General features: G+C 37.6%; 1 protein-coding gene across 2 annotated transcripts in view; it reads right to left on the bottom strand.

The window, feature by feature from the left end:
* The window catches only part of LOC124366308 (E3 ubiquitin-protein ligase Ubr3), a 119,320-nt gene extending 115,065 nt beyond the window's left edge, over positions 1 to 4,255 (bottom strand). For both annotated transcript variants that reach the window (XM_046822750.1, XM_046822751.1), the window contains exon 1: positions 4,033 to 4,255. In XM_046822750.1, the coding sequence (XP_046678706.1) occupies positions 4,033 to 4,255 (223 nt within the window). The remainder of the gene's footprint in view (positions 1 to 4,032) is intronic.
* Between the last annotated feature and the right edge of the window lie 19,626 nt (positions 4,256 to 23,881).

Here is a 23,881-nt window from a genome sequence, read left to right as displayed (position 1 = left end):
GATTCCAAAACGTGTTGGTTGCTGTATTTTGGTGGTTTTTTTTAGAAACTTTACAAAGCCGTAACTTTGAAACTGTTTGAAATATTTTGGAAAAATTGCCAATTTTCCTAATCTGTATGAGGACTACCTCCATACCAAATTTAATCAAAATCTATTTTTGAAACCAACTGGTGGTAGAGACTGCCCTAATGTTCAGCTGATAAACCTCATTTACATAAATATATTTTAAGAGCACAACCCTACCTAAAATTTAAAAGCAATATATTTATTGTAACATTTCCTTAAATATGTGTTCTATACACAAGAAGGTACAAACTGAGTTAACTTGTGTCTGCAAAACATTACATAAATAAAAAGTGTATTGGATTTCAGTTGGAAGAAAGAGTTCCACCTGTTATAATTGGTACTATCCCATAGTAATGTTGTTTTGGGTATTCAGGGTGTTAAGTAGTATTAGACAGTCCCAGTCTCCCAGATCAACCAGGACACAAAAGTACAGCTACTGAGAGTTCTCAGTGCAGCTTGACTGTCCGATAGTATATAGATCTTGGCACCCTTTGGTTTTCCTGAGAACTTGATCCAGGTACACAGATGTATTGCACACTGTTTGTCTGTCTGAAAGACTTTCGGGGCGGAACCCAGTGTCTTATAGAACCAGAAGTATCCACTCCTTTGTTCTCCCTTGATCTTCTGTATACCAGTTCTGATCTGTGCTCTGTGCTCCCTTCCCAAAAGAGGGGCCATTCTGCTGCCACAGTTGGTGCTCTGGTATGATCATCTGGCAAGGATGATCAAACAGAACTGTTTCGGCATGGAATCCGATATCCAAGCAAGATACGAGCATACGTCATTTGTCCAATTTATTGATTATACTCATATGCCCAGCCAAGTAGCTTAGCTTCCTTGAGTTCAACCCCTGAAAGTTTTACAACACAAAGAGTCAGAGTCACCCTTCACGTAAAAAGAGTGAAGGAGGCAACCCATACGTTGCTTCTAAAGCTGCTGTAGGACTGAAGCGCACAGCATCACCAGTGCAGAGATAACCTATAGGCGGACGCATGTAGTCCAGCCATCATAGCTTTTTGCTCTTCTTTAGGCCACCAGACTACACACCTATAGCCGATCACTGGTCTCACGGTGGTCTTGTAAAGCCAGATAACCATCTCAGACCAATACCCCGAGTTCTACTACGGAACTGGCTACTTTTATGGAGAGCAACTTCTGTACAATGCAGTAGCGACTTCAAATCTGAATTATAATATTAGCTTTTTATCAAGCACCGTACCCAGATATTTAACTTCACTGTAGTATCTTCAATTCAGATAAGTAAGTATTCTTTACTCACCTGAAACATTTTTAGCTAACCATTGAAAATGTATTTTATAAAATATGAAGTTAAACTTACTTCAATTAAGTCGAGAAACAGTAAAGATTCAAACACAAGGGTAGAACTGTTTAAAATAAAGTAGGGGTAGGCAAAAATTACAAGATACACAAATTAATTTGGAGTTACTTTTCTTGGAGTGAGAGATAGGGGCAGAGTAGCCGATTTCTCAAAGACATAATTTCATTTCAGGAGGCAGAAAACAAGAACCGATCATCATAATGACATTTCACAGTAAATCAATAATGTTGTTTTTTTAGGTCCCCAGAAAGAAAAACTGTTAAAATAGTGGCCTCCAGACATGTAAAAGTACTATAGACCTATCTTTAATTGATCGTCGAAATAAAGCAGCTAAAAGAAAAACAAATATTGGATTTAACTAAAATTTGGAGTGGGTAGTTTAGAAGAAACTGAGCCTTGTGTTTCGAGAGTGGGATCATATAAATATTCATAAACATTAGGACAGTTATCTGAAAGATACAGTAAGACTCCGGTTAACCGAAATAAACTGGACAGCAATTTCAGATAACCAATTTTTCAGTTAACCCTATTGCACCTAACAATAACCTATTAGAATGGGTGTGTAGAGGAATACCAATTGTGTAAAAATACGTTCTGTAAGTAATGCTTTGGGAACGGAGGCAGGAGTGTGGGAGATTACTAATACCAGTAGCGCTAGACGGTCGGTTGCTCCAGCTATGCATCACACACGCTTCTTCTCTTCTACTGAAATGCGGAGGATTGGCGCAATCATTCATACAACCATTTCAGTTGATCTGAGTTTGGTTATCCAGAGTTTTACTGTACTTTGGGAAAAGTGCAAACTTTCAAACCAAGACTGTTTATTCTGCTATCTACAGAGATTTCATGACAGATAATTAAAATAGTACTGTACATCTTTCAGATAGGCCTACCTAAACGGACTGCTGACATTACAGTAACTAATCACTGTAAAGATGATGTGAGAAACCTATATTTTGGTACAGTTACAAACAGCAAGAAAGAAGTCAACTATCTAAGTTTACAGGTATGTTGCAACTTCATTAAGCTACGAAGACAATGACTGTGAAATACAGATTATGGTGTCTAAAATTTAAGAGACTCGACTAGTAACTGCAAACTTGATGATAGGCTAAATATGTATTGTATTGATTTCAAAAAAATTCTCTTCACTGGAAGAGCCACTAATTTTCATTTCCTATTGTCAAAACATTTATAAAATTAATTTAGGAATAGTTTACTGAGTAAAAAAAAACATAGACAAACAACTTAAATCATGTTTATTCTCTGTAGGACCATATGTGACAGTTGTTTTAAGACATTACAGATGTAAGGTTTTAATAGCCTAACTAACTTGTATAGAGTTTTAACTTACTTACTAAAAGGATTTTAAAATAAGGATAAACCAACTATTCTTCCAAACACTCACATAAAATTTAATTATAATAATATCTTATTTCTTGAATGTCTAAAAACACAGAGCAACTATCCCACCCATGGCTATAGATAACCTTTCATAGATTTTAATAAATTTATTATAGGCCTAACCATCATACACGTTAAATGTGTGCAGTAGGCCTAGAAATATTACAATCGAATGTATAACCAAGTGTAGATCTTATATAAAAAGTTCAACGCAAATTGAGCACCTCAACAACAGTAGTCTTATCACTTCATGGAATTCAGAAACTAGAACTTTCTACACCTCAATAGGGCTAGTATCATAAGAGTTGTTTATTTTTTTAAACTACATTGCATTGTGTGTGATAATTGAGTCGAGCCATAGATGAAGTCACAGTGCTTGTGGACTTTATAAATATAAAATTAGACCTAATCCTTTATGAGTTTAATAAAAGTTATTAGAGGCCCAATTTGAATTTAAATGATAACAACAGGTGGTATTTTGTTAGTTTATACAAATGCAAAGTCAGGCTTATGGAATTTTAAAATAGTTTGATATATTTTTCCCGTATACAGACTTGGTATTTATTTACAATACCGTGACCATGAAAAATGGACTTTTTTTTCATGGGTTGGGCATTTATAGCCAAGTATTATTATCACAGGTGCATAAAAACTGGGGGGAAAGTATATTATTGTATTATATTGATGCCTTTCGGGCATTATTGCGTTAAAAATGGAAAATAACCGACAAAATTTTGTCGAACAACACTTGGAGGGTTAAGGATCAGGGGCATCACGTGATCTGGGATTCGACTTTTGCAAGCTCGAGTTAATTTTTTTTTCTAAAAGAGCAAGCAGTGCGCAGCGGGCAGGCATCGTTGACAGAATTAACGTACTTGTCAGCATCATTTCAGTAAAATTGCCAGAGATATTGTCAAAAACAGAGTTTTCAAAAAATCGTAACTCTTTTGATTTTCGTTGCCGACGAATTTTTTCTTCTCTATTGTTTTCAGGAAAAATTGTAGTTTTCAGGGGAAAAAATGAACATACCTTTCCATGGTCACGTTATTGTAAATTGATACCACAGACTTATCGCTGCATGGTTGTAATGATATGTCAATGATGAAATTAGATAATAATGTAATATATTGATGTTGAGTTTATATAGAATGACCAAATTAATTTTTTGTATAAAAAGTACTTAAGTCTACTTAAATTTTCTTATGTATAAAACTTAAACTTACCAATTGAAGAGAATTCGTCAGGTGTTCTTCCTCCTGCCATAAGCCATTTGATCCAATCCAAAGTCCCCCATTCATCAATAGCTTTCCCTGGATTCAACAATATGTCTAATATTTCTCCTAAAACTCCAGGAGATGTATTATTAGCACAGTCTGCATGAACATGTGCTGCTGCACCTCTTCTACCCTTTTTCATAAGGATCTGAGCTGGAGAATCATCACCCATCTTTTGGTCTGCTCAAAGAAGTAAACACTTGGAAATTAGGTAGGGCCTACTTGTTCTTCGCTTTGTAACTATTCTTGTCAAAAATAATCACAACCGATTAGGATAAAAATATTAAACTTGGTGCTAAAGGTCCACACCAGCATTGTCTGCAAGGTTAAAGGCTTCACTAAAACTAAATATGTGGACAAGGACTCATAGCTGTCTGTCAAGTTTAGGAATAGGTATGGGAAACAATTAAAACGGAATTAATTTAAACGCAAAATAGCTTATACATTTAGCCATAACCAATATATTTAATTAAAACCACGATTTAAAAGAAACCAACTCGACAAATATTAACAGAAACACAAATTTTAATCCAAATTTGAAAACACTAGACAATCTTTTACGTTCCACTAGTCACGAAATTACAAAGATTACAAGACTAATGAACTTCCACAGACAGGACGGCATTGCAGATGGCATTGGTAATCATCATTATGTTACCAAAGAGTAAAATGCTGTAAATTACTGATGTATGTGAATTAAATACTACATGTAGTGAATATTTTATTTCACTAAATTATTGTGTTTTAAATAACAAATGTCCTATAAACCAATGCTTATTACAATTTTACAAATAACAAATAGGTTTGGGTTCCTCAAAAAGAATAGATGTAAGAATATATGTAGAATATATAGCATGGCAACATACAATAAAAACATATTTTTAGGTACTTTGGGATTATACCGACCACACCCAGACATGAATCGTTATTTCACATTTCGTTTCTACTGATTACTAGATTAGCGTTAGAACAATATTTCGTCAATATAAAACAGGAATTGTCTTATCGCAAACACCTCCCCATCCTCAGACAGAGGTCAAAGTCGAGCGTCTAGTAGATAACGTGATTGCAGAGTCTCGCCGCCCGTTCAGCTGGTGCATCGCTTTGTTGTACTTCCGTGTTTTACCTCTACATTTCTCCAAACACAAAAATTCAACAAAAACAAACATTTACCAAACTAAACTTTTTATTAAAAAAAACACTCAAAACTTGTTTTTATTCTTGATCACATTCCGCCACCCAAAATGCGAGTGCCTCCGGCCATCAGCGCGGGCATTGACAGCACCTTCGGTGCTGCCCCGCGCTGATGTCGACGAAAGAAAAACATCCCTCGAGATAGTACCTATCAGTAAAATATCAAATTCTAGAGGGGCTAATCAGAAATATAAATTGAATTGTAATGGAAAGGCAATGATGTACCGTGCAAATCACGTGATGCCGCGCGGCCTGCCGTAATCAGGATTCTCGAGAAAGATAAGATAACAGCGACAACAATACCGATCACAATACCTGGAAATGCTTGTAAGTTTGTAATTTTGTAATTGAAGAGTTGTTTTTTCGTTCTATCATGTTTGTTTCTATAAATTTCTATTTTTTGTGTTCTTCATACTGGTGTGGTCGGTATAATCCCAAAGTACCAAACATATTTTTATAAACAGCTAGCTATTCGTGTTAAAGGTAACATCATCAGAACGACTGTATTGTTACACCTGCCGTTCAAATTCAGTTTTTATAGAGATGCGGGCCAGCACGTCAGTCACTCCAAGACGATCAAGTCATACGATTGATTGGAAAATACAACATATACACGTGTCACACGACTTGCGTCCGTTACATTGCAAAGATTGAAATCCATCCATTTCAAGTGTTAAAAATCTTAAACTATAAGATTAAGTATACGAAATAATATTTGAATCTTTATTTGATATTTAAAATCAATTCAATACAAGTAAACAATAAATATGAGGGCTAATTACATAAGCATGGATTAGAAGAGGTCAATTACGTAACTAACATAAACTATGCTTAGCCAAGGCCAGATAATTTTCTGGTTTCGGCTTAGAAAACACTCAAATATTTCTCATTGGTAGATCAAGTACACTGTGTTTATTTTAGTGTGTTAAAACTGTCACTACAATCACGTAAGTTCAGAGTAATGTGATTGGAGTGATTGTTGATTGTTTATATATGTGGGTGGGGCTTAAATTAGTTATTTTGTGAATTATAAATGGGATATTTAAGACTTGATTAATGTTGTTATTCGCATACTAAGGAGCTTGAAGTATGCTCCGTAGGATTTTCCACTAATATTTATAGATTATACAGTTAGAGATAGGATTTGAGATACAAGAATCAGATTTTGATGAGAGGTAAGCAAGGCTGTGTCGTCAGTGGATGGTGTGCTGTTACCGCTGGGTTCGCTAAAAGTTTGGCTGATAATAGCATGTATAAAACATATTGGAGAACAATTCCCAGACGCAATCAAATTAAATAACCATATTCATTGCCCAAAATATTAACCAATATTATAATACATTTTTAATTTTGGAATTCTTGTTGTCTGTTGAAGGGAAATGGGATTTCCGATACTTGACACCGTTATATGTTTCAGAATGTATAACACCAAATTATAAGGATTGAAATCTGTCCTCTTCGTCAGACGTGAAAAAAGTTAATACATACACATGCATTTACCTACAACGTGCTGCAATTGCCAATAAAGAAGAAAAGAAAAGGATCATACCCGGCAACTGCTTGAAGTGCAAACAAAGGAAATGAACGTAGGCGTTGTCACTGCACATAAGTGACACAAATACACATTACACCAGCACAGGTGAAAGTGGGAGACTAACAAGAAAATTAATGTCGGCATTTCCTGCGGTATCACGGCGTGTAATCTGAAACAATGAGACAGGCGCTGGTCGGGGCGTAGAAGAGTAAAGACGCCAAAAAAACCTTCAGAGGGGGAAGAGTCCTTTGGCCCTATGTTTTGGTCCTAGAACTTCATGTATTGATGTATTTACATTTTTAGTTTCCTAATTAATTATTTTTTTAGTATTGGTATTTGTTAAGTGAAGTAACCTCAACCAAAAGGATAACTTATCGCTTGGTTTTCTGATTTATGACTGAAGCCTCAATAAGTTTGCGTTTGAGAAAATTATCATCTCGGTGTATTATACTGGATGTCTCACGGCTTCTTCCTATTTCATATTATGATTTTCAAACCAGCAATGTTAAGTAATTTTTGACATTTTTACTAACCCCTTTTTCGTATATTTTACTTTATGGCCATTAGTTTTAAGATTTTGTAGTCTTTTTGACTCGCTTATTTATGATTACAAGAACATGATATACTGTACAAATATTTTTTTGAGTCTTGCGTGTCAACTTTGGTTTGGTTTTTACGAGACTGTCTGACAGTGTTTTGTGTTATATGAGCGGTTCTAACCTTATATTTTCTCTCTACTGTTTTCTCCGATAATCCCAGCATATAAGATATCGACATATACGTAAATTTTTCTTTGTTTTCATTTTTTATTCAAGGTAATTTTTATACTGTTTTTTTTTGCTCTTATTTTTGATAGACTAGTCTAAAAACTATATATATATATATATATATATATATATATATATATATATATATATATTTGTATAGTTTTTATAAGATCCGATTTAATGTTTTTTCTTTTTTCTTTTAACCCATAGTTATGCAATTTTATTTCTTTGGCAGATTATTTGTAGATCGATTGAAATTTTAGATATTGGCTCGTGTTTGTTTTCCTGCGACGAACTATTGTATTAAAGACATCCTTATTTCTCACTAGCAGTTGCCCGCGGCCTCGGGCACAATTCCGTAAACTTTGAACGTGTATGAGCACTTCAGGTTCGAATTAATTATATTTCCGACGCCAATGTTAACAATGTTTGCCACGATCAACAAAATGGGCCAAGAGTGTATTTATGGACATTATAATTTTGTCTAGTCTTAGTTCTTTTATTCCATAGTCGATTTAGTCTTGTTGAAATGTATGTACATGCGCAGGTCTGTCAAAAGACAACTAAGATGGGTTTTATAACAGTCTTTAAATGTACAGTAAATGTTAGACAGTAACTTTGCCTTTGATATCTCCATTACAGTACTAACCAAGCACTGTAATGCATGTTAGTCCCGGGTATTTGACTAAGCATTCACGAATTATTTACACTGTCCCATGACTAACCATAATGTCAATGAGAAAACAGTAGAATAAATAAATTTGTATACAGACTGGGTTTAATCATATACCTATTTTTAAATGGGATATGTTTATACATAGATTAAAAAGAAAGAATAATAGAGTGTAAAGCAATGATAAAAGTTGGTGGTGAGATTTGATTTCTGTGCAATTTTGCGTTTTACAGTAATACCTTCCCTAACTCACCGGCACTTTTATTTTTAAACACTGCTATGAAACCTAATTCAATGCATAAAAATTTGAATGTATTGTGTGACAATTATCTAGAGAAGGATTTCGTCTGCACATTTCAAATTGTGCCTCAAACTTTATAATTTTACATACACAAGAATAAGGTATATAATGGTGTATGTCCAATCATGGAATATGGTTGAGCGTCATTCAACCTTATCACGTTTAGGCTGACGAAATTCTTTTTTTTATGTCCATGTCGCTGGAACGGTCATGTCGGAATTTCATTTAGAAAATTATACCACGATTTTAGTACTCATTTCAGACTTAGTACCCAACACAACAAAAAGTTATTAACAAAAACGAAGTGGCCGAGCCAGCGACATACTAGCCCGGCTATGTTTAAATTTCACGAAAACAGTAATACCACGATTTAGTACCCATTTTATAGTAATTTGTACAGCAATATCAGAATTGTTACCCCATACGTTAAACAGATATTGCCAAAAACGTAGTGGTCGGGCCAGCGGTATATCCGTTGAAACATGCCGCTGGTGAAATTTCCTGGAAACAATTCTATGTAAAGACTTATTACTTATTTAGCACTAATTTGTACGGAAGTATCAGAATTTACACTCAAATCAATAAAAAGTTATTCATAAAAACGTAGTAGCCAGACCATGTCGCCAGCCCGGACATCTTGGAATTTCACGAAAATAATTTTATACCACGAGTTGTTACTGATTTTTTATAATTTGTACAGCCGTATCAGAATTTATACTCAAAGCAATAAGCTATTTGAGTTAACAAAAACATGTAGCCGGGCCAGCGATGTTCTAATTCACTAATTGCATATAGTTTTACCCCTTTCTTTAAAACTTTTATCAACAAAAATGTATAAAAGAGACAAGAAGGTTTTGCGCCAGCCAGGAAGTAGGTAGTAAAATATCTTATCTACAATATCGCACCACCTTTCATCGTGTTGTTATGTTCAGGATCAGTATCAGTATTCAGAATCACTGTTAGAATGTTTTACATTATTATAACAATAAAAAATTTAGTATGTCCTGGTTAAATACATGACCCTTTGCCACATATGTTTGTAGTACAGATTACATTGGGAACATACTATAGGGAAATAATTTGGGGGCACTTATCTATATAAACTGGTAGAGTCGGTTAAGTTAAAAGTTTCTTTGAGCTGTATGAATTTTTATTTTTTTAGAAATATAATTTAATCCAAATTTAGTTACTGTCTGTCAGTTTTTATTTTATTTACTTTTTTGGCATATCGCACATTTTTGGTGCAGTTGTAACTATCCATTGCAAGTATATTTTAACTAATCCTTCCAAAAGCGCACCCCTGGTAAATGGCAAGTAAAAGGAATCGCAAAAGACGAGGTGAAAACAGCATTAACTGCTGACCATGATACAGCATCAGGGTAAAGGGCCAAGACAGCGAATAATTTAATGACCTACGGTGATTAGGAGCCACCACATCTACCATCATTAAATGCGATAATGTGCCTAAAGAATAAATATATAACAGGGGGAAAATTCAAAAAAATGTGACTGATGCTGTAATAGCAGCAACGTAAACATCACCACACATAGAGAGTATTCATGATCCAGTCTTGACAAATATTTTGTAAGATACTAGACGCCGTCGCAGATACATTTATATAGAGGATTATGCGATCTACTTTCCAACCCTACACTAAATATTGTAGTATCACTAGATAAAGGAATACAACATTTTCCAATACCTATAATTTTTTATTTTGTGCAAGGCCTTTCTGAATCAAATATTCCATCATCAGGCACTTCACAAATTACCAAATCTTTACATTTTTGTAATGATAACTAATTTTATAATAACATATGGTAAACAATTTGGATGTTCGTTTAGCCAGTATAAAATATTTAATCAGAATTTAATTTTAATTTTTTTACAAATTGAGATGAGAGTGAAACTGAATTTTGAATTGGTCCATCTTCATTATTGATAAGTTTTTCTTGATTTATGTTAATGTAAAATGTTTCCCAAGCATTTAAGTGTATTGTGTTTGTAACTTCTTTTAATAATCGTAAATTTTTATTAGAGATTGTGTCTCCAGATTCAATACAGTGATTCGCCACAGCAGATTTTTTCATTTCTTCCATATTTCATATGTGCAAAGTGTTCTTTGAATCGTGTCTTAATGTTCCTTTTAGTTTGGCCAATGTACAATTTATCACAGCCGTTGCATTTAATTTCGTAAATTCCTGATTTGTTTTCTAATGTGGTTTTGTCCTTGGGATTCCCTAATATTTGTGATAATTTGTTGTTTGTTTTATAAGTGATAGATTTGTTTGTATGCTTTTACAGATTTTCTGCAATTGATTTGAAATGTTACTGTATGTTGTACAGATGAATTCTTGTTTATTATCTTGAAGTGGTAGTAATGTTGTTCTAGATTTTCTTAATTTTCTTTTGATTGATTTGTGAAGTATGTTGTCAATAAGTTGTGTGGTGTAACCGTTAAAAATAGCAATATCAAAATACCAGTGATACTACAATAAACCGTTTTTCAAATGCTCCAAGATTCTACATCCTACACTAATTATCAATGTCACTTGAGGATCAATGAATAAAACCTCGGCCTTTCAAAAATAAGTATGGAAATATATTTTTTACCAAGGAGTTACGATTGATAGACATAATTTATCCTTTCTTGTGACTCAAATATGCTAACTGAACGAGTTGACAGCATTGCAGTACAATGCTGGTTAGAATATTGGACACGAGATAGAGCTCCAAGCCCTAGAACGGTTATATGCGATAGATCAAAAGCTTTATTGTATGGAGTAATAAAGGCGTTTACCAAATGTAAAGACACAGTTGAATACATCTCCCAATGCTATATAATTCTGATTCGTAAAAAATATGATCATCTTCCCGAGTGCTTTGTAAGATGTGATGTAGCTAATCTAATTAGAAATATCGCAACTTGGAAGCCAATAAAACAATGGACAGAGGCGTCATGAATGTCAGAACTATAGACCAGATTTGAAGATCCAGTGACCTCAATATAATTTAACAGTTATTGACAGGTCTTTTCATTGTTGCTGAAAGTGAAATTGTCGGGAAATGTTTATCGATGAAGATGTGACTGAAGAGGACACGTTATCAGAGAAATCAAGAAAATTACTGAAGGAAGCAATTAAGCAATGCATGTTTTGAGGAGAACAGTTTTGTATTTACAGAAGAAGAATATGTTTCAGACGAGGAGGAGGCGGTAACAGAGATCAACGAGATCAACTTTAATCCTTTTAGGTTTTGGGCTGAAGATATTTTAAAAACAACAAAAGAACAAGTCAAATGTGAAGGTGAACATTGTAATGCATTACACTTTCCTCAGCTTGTTACCTATATTTTAAATTTAGTGGAACGCCTGCTGTTATGGTGCCGATTTTGTATATGTAGAAATAACTGCTAGTTCTGCGGCTGTAAAGAGTCTTTTAACACAATACAAAATTGATTATTCAACGAAGACGATTTGCCTGCGAGAGCAGACCAGTTTTTAACGAAACATATAATTAGTTTAGAAGGCCACTTGAAAATTGCTGCTGCGCGAAAGGTTAGTTCCATAACCTTGGATGAAGCGCTTTCTGATATCGAAAAAGAAAGAATCTCAACAATGAAAAAGTCGACTGAGTTCGAGATAAAAAAGTCGCATTCTCGGACCATAACGCAGCCTTTAGTGGCCACAGATTGGAGTGTGTCCATATTATTCAATAAGAAACTGTCCAGGTGGTGCACACAACTGCATTAAATGCAAAAGCCGATGCACATTACCTTCGAGTCATGTTCAAAAGCAATTAGGTTTGAGGAAGGTTTTGGGCAGAAAAGAATATGCACATCTTGTTTCACAGAAAATTTGCCTGAAGACATATCTAGAGAGATCTGAAAGGGATTAGGATATTTTCTAATTAAATATATTCCCCACCAAAGCAAAAGTACGTACGATTCAGAGGAAATAACCAGTTCATTGAAAAGAAAACAGGAAGATGATATTGATAAGTATTGGAAGAAGACTAAGAAATTAAATTATAAATCTCACTTGATTAAGCAACCTGATATAACTGACGGAGGCATCTTAGGCATAGGCCCAAGACCAGTCGGTGTCCTAAAAAATGGCAACTGTGCTGTAAACTTGAAGGCAATTAAACATTCGGCAGTTTTTCACAAATTTTAGCCTACTGTTTTAATGATATTGGGATATTTAAATCATTCGTTGACGCATTACAGGACCCCACCATAACAACAGAGTTTTAAAAATTTTGCCAACAACACATATAACAATATACTAAAATTACTCCTTCAAAGTTTTCCAGAGCAACACACCTATCCAGGTGCAATACCTGCACTATATACTGAGCACACTATTACCACTATGATATAACAAATGTTGCAAGACTTTCCATCAATGAAATAAACCATTACTGCGAACTAACTAAAACGTTAAAACGGTGCAGTGTTGCGGTTTCTGTGTATGAAAACACAATAAATTATTTAAATAGTTAATTTATTAAACGGTATGATGGAAAATGAAACAGTCCTGTGTAATGACTGTAAAGGTCACAAATATATGTACAGATTCCTATCTGAGAAATGGATTTTCTTGGAATTAGTAAATAATATGGAAGAAGATAACTCAGACATTGTACGGGAGCTTGAGGTAGATATAACGTATTTTTACATTACTTCTTAAATTCTTGCTGTTGTCTATTCCAATATGTATTATTTTAATTGAAAAATAATTCTTTACATATTACATTTCTAATTGCCTTATTTTTACGTACCGTACTTCATAGCTCATTTTTGTTTCTATAATCTACCTGTGTACATAGGATTGTACAGAAACATCCTTTGAAACATTTAGGCTAGTACGGATATGTTCAGACCATAACATTAACGTTTTTGTAACGTGAGATATCCTTCTACTTTCAAGTACACAATATCTAGCCACCATGTTTAATATTTCGCCCTACATGGATTTGAAGGATATTTTATAAATTGTGTTTAAATTACGCACATTTGTCAAACGCACTTGATTTTGTAGTTACTTTTATACACACATTTTCTGGTAGACACAAAATCTTTAGTATCTTTACTGAATGACATTTTCATTAACATAGTTTTTAAAAGAAGTATTTTGTACTACGTTTTTTTATGTTGACTCTAATAACAGGTAACTTTGTTGCTTCTCTTTTATTAATGTCGTTTGAGTACCTTATACATGATTTTTTTTTTTTTTTTTTTTTTTTACTTCCTTGGGGCGGCCTACTGCCTTGCCACTTAAGCCTCAAGGGGCCTTTTGCGCACCCGAAAACACCATGAGGACTACCAGTCTACAACTTCAGCAGTTCAACAAACCGCCGAAAACAACCTATCAAGTCCTCCTGGGAAAGCTCGCCACCCCTGTTCAAGCTACCAAAGATGGCATTACCGCTCCTCTTGCTATTGCTGGGCAATCAAAGAGCAGGTGCTCAGCAGTCTCCTCCTTGCTCATTACACCTTCCACAGAGCGGATCCTCCTGAAGGATACCAAACTCTGTGTAGATGCTTCTTCAGGTGACCATGCCCCGTAATGAGACCAATGACCTTGGAAGACATTGATCTGTTTAATGAGAGAAGGTCCGAGGCCACCTTGGAGGAAGGTGACTGTAATACCATTCTACTCACTCTCAAACCCGGATGCAACCTCCACCTTCTCCCATGCTCCGCGCGAATCCATTTCGAGACAACCCTAGAGGATTCACACCTTGGAACACCGCAGAATGGTTGAGGGCCCGTCATAATTGTTGCTGAGCCCTGGTTGGCCAGGGCATCAGCTCTTTCGTTCCCAGAAATCCCCTTATGACCAGGAACCCAACAAACGGTTACATTGTTGATTCTGGCAAGGGAGGAAACGGTCTGATAGCAACCCCAAACCATTTTTGGATTTGATTGCGCAAGAATCCAGCGCCATCAGCGCTGCCTGGACTGTCCGTGAAAATGTTAATCGTCTTGCCCCTATATCGCAGACGAAGATTCTCACGAGCACATTCCATAATGGCTGCGACCTCCGCTTGAAAGACTGTCGGATACGGACCCATAGGAACCACCCAGCTCCCTACATGGTCTCACTCCCAGAATTCCAGCACCTGTGCCGCTTTTTGTTTTAGAGCCGTCTGTGTACCATTCGAGCTCCGCTGGTGGAAGAGGTTGCTTCCCCTCTGACCAATCATCCCTTGAGGGCAAAAATAATCCTAAAAGGGTTTGTCAAAGGAAAACTTTTGTGGCATCTGATCAGAGATCATATGCAAAAACATCCTCCTGTATCAGAGTGCTAATTCTGCAGTGCCCACCCGCTGCAGCCCGACCAGAATCCCGTCTGCTGCAGACAGTAGGCACTCTTCCTGGCCATCAGCTCGAATGACAATGTCCAGGGGGGGCGAGATTAAGACAACAGTCCAGAGCCGCGCCTGGCGCACTAGGAAAGGCCCCTGTGATAGCGACGCAGGCCATCCTTTGGATACCTGCCAAACGTGCTACCACCGTTTTGGCTTCCATTTTTTTGGCCACCATACGACAGCTCCGTACATTAGTGGCAGGTCTGACCACGGAAACATAAAGCCAGTACAAGAGCCTCGGCTTTCAGTCCCCCAGGGCCCACCTATCACACGTCTGCATTGCATTAGAGACCACTTACCCCTGGCAATGACCCTTTCTAGATTGAGAGGTCCCCCAGTTTAGAACCCTATCTAGGATCACGCCCAGGTACTTGACCTCAGGCTTCAGCTCAACGGGTGAGCCCTTTAAATAGAAAAGGACCAATGCCCTCCATCTGTCGCCCTCCTGGTAAAGGCAACCACGGCAGCCTTGGTGGGGTTGACGGTGAGGCCAACCTTATCACACCAGTTTCCCACCATGTTCAGAGCAGCATTGGTCAATTCCGTGATTGTTGTGTTGAACTTGCCACTCACAAGAATCACAATATCATCTGCGTACCCTTGTGCAAAGCACACCGCTGCTATTCAAAGAATTCAGCAGGTCATCCACAACCAGGTTCCACAGAAGAGGAGAGAGAACGCCGCCCTGCGGACAGCCCCTCGTAGCCTTTGCACAACACTTGCTCCCATGAGGGTTGAAACAACAACCCTGTCCGTGAGCAAGGCCCCTATCCAGTCACACACCCTGACCATCAACGCCACGTCCCGAGACCGCATTGATAATCGCCTGAGTGGCTGTATTATCAAAGGCACCTTCAATGTCTAAAAAGACTCCTATGGCTACCTCTTTTGCCGCCAGCGTCTTCTCAATCCTGCATACCAATTGATGCAGGGCCGAGTCGCATGACTTTCCTGGAGTGTAGGTCATGCTGGTTAGGATGCAAAGGTCGCTCCAGAAGAGCTCCCTCCCAAACAAACCTGGCAACCATTTTCTCCATGGTTTTGAGAAGGAAGGAGGACAGGCCATATCGGCCTGAAAGACTTCCGGCCGATCCATGCCCGCCCCTCCCCTGCTTCGGTATGAACACCACTCTGGACACTCTCCAGGGTAGTGGGATGTACCTGAGAGCCACGGAGGCTCTGAACAGTCTGCACAGCTGTGGAAGGAGAATGTCCAATCCCCGCTGCAAGCAAACCGGTCTCACCCCGTCGCCCCCCAGGAGCCTTGTAAGGACTGAATGAGTTAATAGCCCACTCAATCCTACTGAAGGTAACAATACGGTGCGCCAGACTCCACTGCGAATGAGTGGCGCGACCCGCATTTCTTCCCCTCACTTTCGGGGTGGTTGTTCACCCTCATGAACAATACAGTCCGGGAAGTGTGTTCCCATCATGACTTTCAGATAACTCCTTCCGGCTCAGTAATGTAAACACCTTGATCGTCCTTGAGACTACCAAGCGGCGAGATGGGATTCTTTGCCAATAGCTTTTGCAGCCTTGCACTGCCCTGCACACTGTCAATATCGGTGCAGAGCTTCTTCCAGGCTAACCTCTTAGCCGTACGAACCTTGCGGTTGTACAGTGCAAGAGCCTCGTGGTAGTGTCCCAAGTACACCAAGTTTTGGCTCTCCTGAATAGAGCCCTGACCCTCTTCCTCAAAGAGGCCAATTCAGAGCTCCACCAGGCTACCTTAGATCTGTTTTTTGTTTATAATCGGGCAGCTGAGATCGAAGGAGCCGACAATCGCAGAAGTTAGACCGTCAGCAGATTCGTCAAGCTGCGCCGCGCTGTGAATCCGTTTTCCCATTAGTGGAATCAGAATCCAGCCGTGCCCTGAGGTTTTTCCTTGTAGGATACCCAGTTTGTGTTCCTCGGATTCCTATACTGAACTTTTTCCAGCATCTGTTCACACCGATCTTAAAACAGATGTGAGCATGATCAGAGAGGGAAGGCTCGTCCAGACACATGCCAGCCATTGCATCCGACCAGCCATACCCTCCGACATCATGGTCACATCTAGCACCTCCCTTTCTTGTCCTCGTGCGAAACGTGGGCACATTTCCCACATTTGCGATCATTAGACTACGGGACATTATGTATTCTAGAAGTAACTTACCTCTGTTATTAGTGTTGGTGCTGCCCCCACGCCTCGTTGTGCGAGTTGGCGTCGCATCCCACCACCAGTCTCCGCTCCACTCCTCCCAACATGGTCCACCAAGGCAGCCAGTTCCCTGGAGGGCGTGGACTCCCGCATCATCATTACGGTAGATATGATGATGCAACTAGCAGGGCTCGTCCAGTACCAGCCCACCATCAACCTGACTGTGGCGAGATCCTGCAACAAAATTCCAGAACAGGAATGCTGTCCACCCTTGTTGCTTACAACAATACATGTCCTGGCATTTTCAACCTGGGCACTAAATATTTTCACCCCTGTCATTGAAAGCCCTGATATTTTTCCCTTGCTGATCCAAGGTTCCTGTATCAGAGCCACGTGAAAATCTTCCGACAGGAAGCGTCTGCAGAATACAGCCGAGGCAGCCTTATTGTGCTGCAGGTTGATCTGAAGAACCTTGATCCCCATGATCAACCGCCCCACCCCGCGCCCTCAGCTGGACCTGCTCCACACCAATGAACACCCTCCAGCCCCTCCCCTTAAGAGTGGTTGAAGACTGTTCATCTATTAAAATTACAAGAGTTCTGGAATCTCCCGTGTGGACAATCTCCAACAACCCTCCAGTCCGACACAGAGATCCCAGCATTCTGTTTATTAATGGCCTTGAGAATGGTCGCAGAGTCCTTCCCGGCCATGGGACCATCGACCCTTAGGAAGACCTTGGTAGATCTTATGAGGTCTTTGTAGTCCCCACAGATTCACCCCTATTCCCCCAGGGGCCACCGATCCCCAGCCCCGGAGCCCAGACCCCGCAGCCAATCCCTTGTCTCGTCATTGCCACAAAGCATGACGAGAGCCCCCCTTTCGGGGAGGGAACACCTTTTTGAACTGCAGGCACACACCCTCTGCTGAGAGTACCTCGTCGAGAATGCGCCCCCGAAGTTCCATAGCCTCCTCCTCTGAGAGGCGCCTCTCAGGAAAGTTAGCAGGGACCAAGACTAGCTTATGTCCCCGTTCAGAACTTCCCTGAATGTTTCTCCCCAACCCCTCCTCCGTTGAGGGATTGGTACTCGTCGCATGCGCTGCTTGCTCAGGAGGTGCGGTCGGGCGCCTCTTCGGCAGGGGTTTTTTCCGCCGAAGAACCGCCCCGAGCGCCCTCTCTTCCCAATAGGAGTAGAGACCGCACCTGCAGTTGCCTCCGGTGCTGCCTCCCTCTGTCTTTTTAATCTTCCTTCTTTCATTGGCCGACCTCTTGCCCGTTTGCCTCCTCCATTGACTGTCCGGAAGCCAGGTGCCGTCGGCCTTTTTCTGCTCCATCGCCCCAACGTTTGCGCAGTTTAAAGGGGAGCTTAAGGTTTGTAGTCCATTACACATGCTCCAGTGTCTGTGTCCATGGACTCAACCCTTCCGCTAGCATCATCGAGTACTACATCGTCGTCGATGGTGGTATAGCGCTAGAAGAACAGGCAGATACATCCAAGGAGGCCTGGGTGCCGGATGCAACTGCCCGTTGCAGTTCTTCCAGATCTAAATCTGTTGGTGTTTTTTGTTTATTTTTAAAAGACTCCATAAAAGGTCCCACGAGTACCGAGGAAAATAACAGTCCAGTTTATACATGATTAGGCGGTATTTATTGTTCAGACGCATTTTCTGATCATAATATACAATATGAATTCTTGTAATTCATTATATTCAATTGTTCTGATTTTCCAACTTAAAATGCATTTAATGCAATGAATGTTCAATACAATTTAATTACACTTATGTAATTAAATTGTATTGTAACGTTCAAGATTATATTTTTTCAGATCATACCATGTGAGTTACCTATTTAACTCACTGTAAAAAACATCAAATATTAACTAAGAGAACTTATAGGGTTTAGTGGAAAAAAGAAAGTATTCACAACGTAGGCCACTACAACGCGTTTGTTAAACGTGCCAATGACGCATGGAAGATGTATGATGACACCAAAGACACAAACTTTATACAGTGTATCCCAAGCGCATCAGTACCCTGCCAGGTTGTATTGTATACTGTTTAATCATAACCATCATAGTTTAAAATGACTATGGATTTATGTATTTAATTATTTTTAAGTATATAATTTATTTTGTAGTGTTTAAATCTGTATAGAATGGATTGTAGTGATCTTAATCTTTTTAATTCGTTAGTTAATAACGTTTGAAATTTTATATATATCACTACTATGTGACGTACTGAATTATGTATTAAAATTTAGGTATTATAAGTTAATGTTATATTATGTAATGTAATGTGTAAGAGTTGATGTTAATAAGGATATATAACTTGTAAAACTCTGTTTTATATTTTCTATTGTCCATTAATTGCATTAAATAACAGTAATATTCATGAGTGGTTCCATTATGATATATCTTCCTCTATTGTTTAAGTGGTTTTAAATTTTACAGTAACGAAATCTTACTTGTTGTTTGGTAAAAGATGTACAACTATGTACCATTTTGTTATACTATTTTAATTCATTTGTAATATTTTATAAATATAGTTCATTCTCAATTATTTTTCATTTTAAGCTATTGAATCATTTTTACGAAAAGTTATGTATTAGTTGTTTTATTCTTGTTGGTGTGGCCTATTAGAAATCTGCTAATGTTAAACTGTTTTAACTATACAACACCAGTATTATTAATGTTCTTTACAACTCTATTATTTTCTCCTGATATTTGATAATTATTATGCGAATTGTATATCTATTTATTATGTTATATAACAAGAATATTTAAAATGTTTATTTTAATTACTTTTTCAAAAATACGGCTTAAAAAGATTTTCAACTTAACCGACTCTATCATTTTATATAGATGAGTGCCCCCAATTATTTCCCTATGCTATGGTCCCAATTTACTACAAACGCATGGCAAAGGGTCATTTATTTAAGAAGGACATACTTAAATTTGTATTGTTTTAAAATAATGTAAAACATTCTAACGGTGATTCTAAATACTGATACTGATCCTGAACATACCAACACGTTTAAAGTTGGTACGGTATTGTAGATTAGATCTTTTACTTCCCTTATCCAGGCTGGCGTAAACCTTCTTTGTCTCTTTTATTCATTTTTGTTGATCACTTTTTTAAAGAAAGGGTTACAACTATCAGCAATTTGTGAATAATTAGAACATCGCTGGCCCGGCCACATGTTTTTGTTAAAAACTGTTTATTGCTTTGATTATAAAATTATGGTACGGCTGTACAAATTATTTAAAAAAATCAGTACTAAATCGTGGTATGATTATTTTTGTTAAATTCCAAGATGGCTGGGTCTGAGGGATGGTCTGGCCACTTCGTTTTTATCAATAATTTTCTATTGCTTTGGGTATAAATTCTGATACTTCCGTACAAATTAGTACTAAATAAGTACTAAGCTTTGCATAAAATTGTTTCCAGGAAATTCCACCAACGGCATAAAATTCTAACACGTTCTAACGGACATGTCGCTCGCCCGGCCACTACGTTTTTGTTTATAACCTTTTATTGTGTGGAGTACAAATTTGGATACTGTAGTAAAAATTAGTACAAAATGAGTACTAAATCGTGGTGTAATTTCTTAAATGGAATCCAACATGGCCGGGCCAGCGACATTGACATAAAAAGAGGAATGTTTATACAAATGTATTTATCCTTCTGTTTTCTCATTGTCATCTTGGTTAGCCATAGGACTAATGTAAATAATTTGCGAATGCTTAGCCAAATACTAGGGACTGACATGCATCATCACTTAAATCAATATTGTCTATGTAGAATAAAGATTCATGCAAAGTTTAAAGTGTATGGGAGCTATTATTTTGTCATATCGTGCGGATTGACAGACAGAAATTAAATTTCCCCATCCCCTTCGATAGGCTTAGCTAGATTTCAGTCACCAATCAGATGTGTAATAAATTAAAGGCTTAGCAAACTAAATTTTAAAATGGTGTGAATTGAAGAAATACTTTTATTTTTGTTAAATTTTGTACTGTGGTTATGTAACAAAAAATAAAACCTAGTCAATAAAGTAACAGAATAAAAGGTTTTAATCATCTCAAAACAAACCATATAGTCTAAGAGACCGCGACGCCCAGGAATTCGTTATTTCATAAAATCTGACAACTTGTCAGTATACGAGTACTATACTGGTATAAACGTACCTTGAGTATGGAGCCTGGGTCGCGGTGGCTTCGACAGGTAACAGGTAGTAAAGGTGAGTGAAATCACAGTTTAAATTCGTAATAGTGTAAAGCTCAGTTTTTATACATTTCAACATTAAACAACGATAGAAAGCTGCATGTGCGATGCCGGACACTTAGTATAGTTCCAACCCCCTGCCAGGCACCCCTAAAGTACGATTAATAAAAATAGTAGGTACTTTCGTCATATTATAAAACCTGAAATTTATATATGTTATTAGGGGAACTATAAAACGATGTTTTCTCAGTTCCCAGACACTTTCTATGGTTCCTTCATGCAGCCAGGCACCTCAAAAGTTACTCTAGGTGCGAGCGCGAGAGATATACATACAAGCGGGTGCGAGTGAGATAGTACGTAATGTCTACGGCGACTTTTACTGCGCATCAGCTGTCTTATACTCCGAACGTTTGTTTGAATACATAGTAGTGTGAACGGTTATGCGTATAATATGTGTATTATTGAAATTTATTGTTTTTAAAATCGTGGTGCGTTTTTGAAAAAGTACTATCATGGAAGTAGAAGGAGCTCAATTACGTTGCTTTGTATGTGACAAGAGTGACGGAAAAATCAATCTATTTTCCGAAGAAACATTAAAAAAGTGTCACAGTGTTTTGAAAGCTCGAAAAAAACATAGCCTCAAATATTCTAATGTTATTTTGCCGAAAGAATATACGGATGGAGGATATCACCGTGCATGCCACAAAACATTCACCGGGCTTAATAAGCAATATTTTAAATCCGAACCAATCAGTTCTAAAAACCAATCGACTTGTATAGTTATTGTTCAACCTTCTACCTCGACAGAGCAACTCAACTATCCAGTTACACTTTTGGAACCTGTAATAACTACACAACCAGCTTTAATACCTGATTCGGAGGCAGTACCAGGCACTAGTGGTCAAGAAGGCCTGACTCTTAATGAAGCAGACATTAGTCACGAACATCATGCAACTGAAGAAGATAATATTTCAATCAGAATTGATGCTAGCGTTAATGACTCTACAGATGTTTGTATATTTTGTACAAAAAAAAAGAAAAAAGTCAGGTCGAAAATGCTTCCACTTCATGCTGCTGAAACAAAAAAAATTTACGTCTACTGTTTTACTTTCTATTGAGGATTTGGAGGAATACCAGGAATTATTTAAAAGACTCGAAAATTATTCTGCTCCGAAAATATACTACCACGCAGATTGTCGAGTAGCATTTAACAATGATATAGTACTGAAAAAAAATCTAGTAAAAATCCATGGCATTTCCACCGGGAATTTCATAAAGCGGTATTTGATGATATTAGCAACGTAATCGAAGAAGACGTAATCAAAAAAGGGCGCTGTTTTCTATTAACACATTTACATTAGCTATATATGGATTCCTTAGGAAAGCTCTTGAAAGAAAATTCACTTGACATGAACGTAGCTTTCACAGCACACCACCTTGAAGAAAAAATTTTGAAAATTATTCCAAAACTGTACAATTTTTTACTATTCGTAACAAAAAAGTAATGGCTCCGAAATATTTGCAAAGTATAGACGAGACAATACTTAAAAGCTTACAGACAGAGAATATTTTACAAAAAACTGCATTAATTTTGAGAAAAGTTATTCTGGGAATAGACAAAAAAATTACCCTCTAAAAATATTACAGCACAGCATTTAATCGCAGGAGAAGTATCTATACCGCAACCTTTATTGGAACACACTACTATGTATTCAAACAAACGTTCGGAGTATAAGGCAGCTGATGCGCAGTAAAAGTCGCCGTAGACATTACGTACTATCTCACTCGCACCCGCTTGTATGTATATCTCTCGCGCTCGCACCTAGAGTAACTTTTGAGGTGCCTGGCTGCATGAAGGAACCATAGAAAGTGTCTGGGAACTGAGAAAACATCGTTTTATAGTTCCCCTAATAACATATATAAATTTCAGGTTTTATAATATGACGAAAGTACCTACTATTTTTATTAATCGTACTTTAGGGGTGCCTGGCAGGGGGTTGGAACTATACTAAGTGTCCGGCATCGCACATGCAGCTTTCTATCGTTGTTTAATGTTGAAATGTATAAAAACTGAGCTTTACACTATTACGAATTTAAACTGTGATTTCACTCACCTTTACTACCTGTTACCTGTCGAAGCCACCGCGACCCAGGCTCCATACTCAAGGTACGTTTATACCAGTATAGTACTCGTATACTGACAAGTTGTCAGATTTTATGAAATAACGAATGCCTGGGCGTCGCGGGCTCTTGCTCTAATAGAAAATAACAATACAGAATAATAAAATAAGTTTTGACAAAACACATGTAATGTAACTCTGCCTTACAATTCTCTTCAAAACAACACTTTTCTCAAATATTAGTTGCCAGATTGATCAAGATGGGCTATTAAAAGGTTTTCTGGAATGAATAAACATTCGTTCATAATGTTCTGTCATAGTAAAGGCCTAATAGAATATAAGGAATTAGTTAAGACATACTCCCATTCATTTATTCTTTAATTGCGACTTTTTAGCAACATTGAAATAGCCTTCCAGATTATGCCGTTGTAATGTTCGATCTTCCCAAGAGGATTCACTCCTGGCTAGTAATG

This window comes from Homalodisca vitripennis, chromosome 7 (assembly GCF_021130785.1).
Source record: "Homalodisca vitripennis isolate AUS2020 chromosome 7, UT_GWSS_2.1, whole genome shotgun sequence".
In the NCBI taxonomy this organism is placed as follows: Eukaryota; Metazoa; Arthropoda; class Insecta; order Hemiptera; family Cicadellidae; genus Homalodisca; species Homalodisca vitripennis.
Note: the sequence above shows the minus strand (reverse complement) of the source record. Positions and strands in the feature narration are given on the sequence as shown.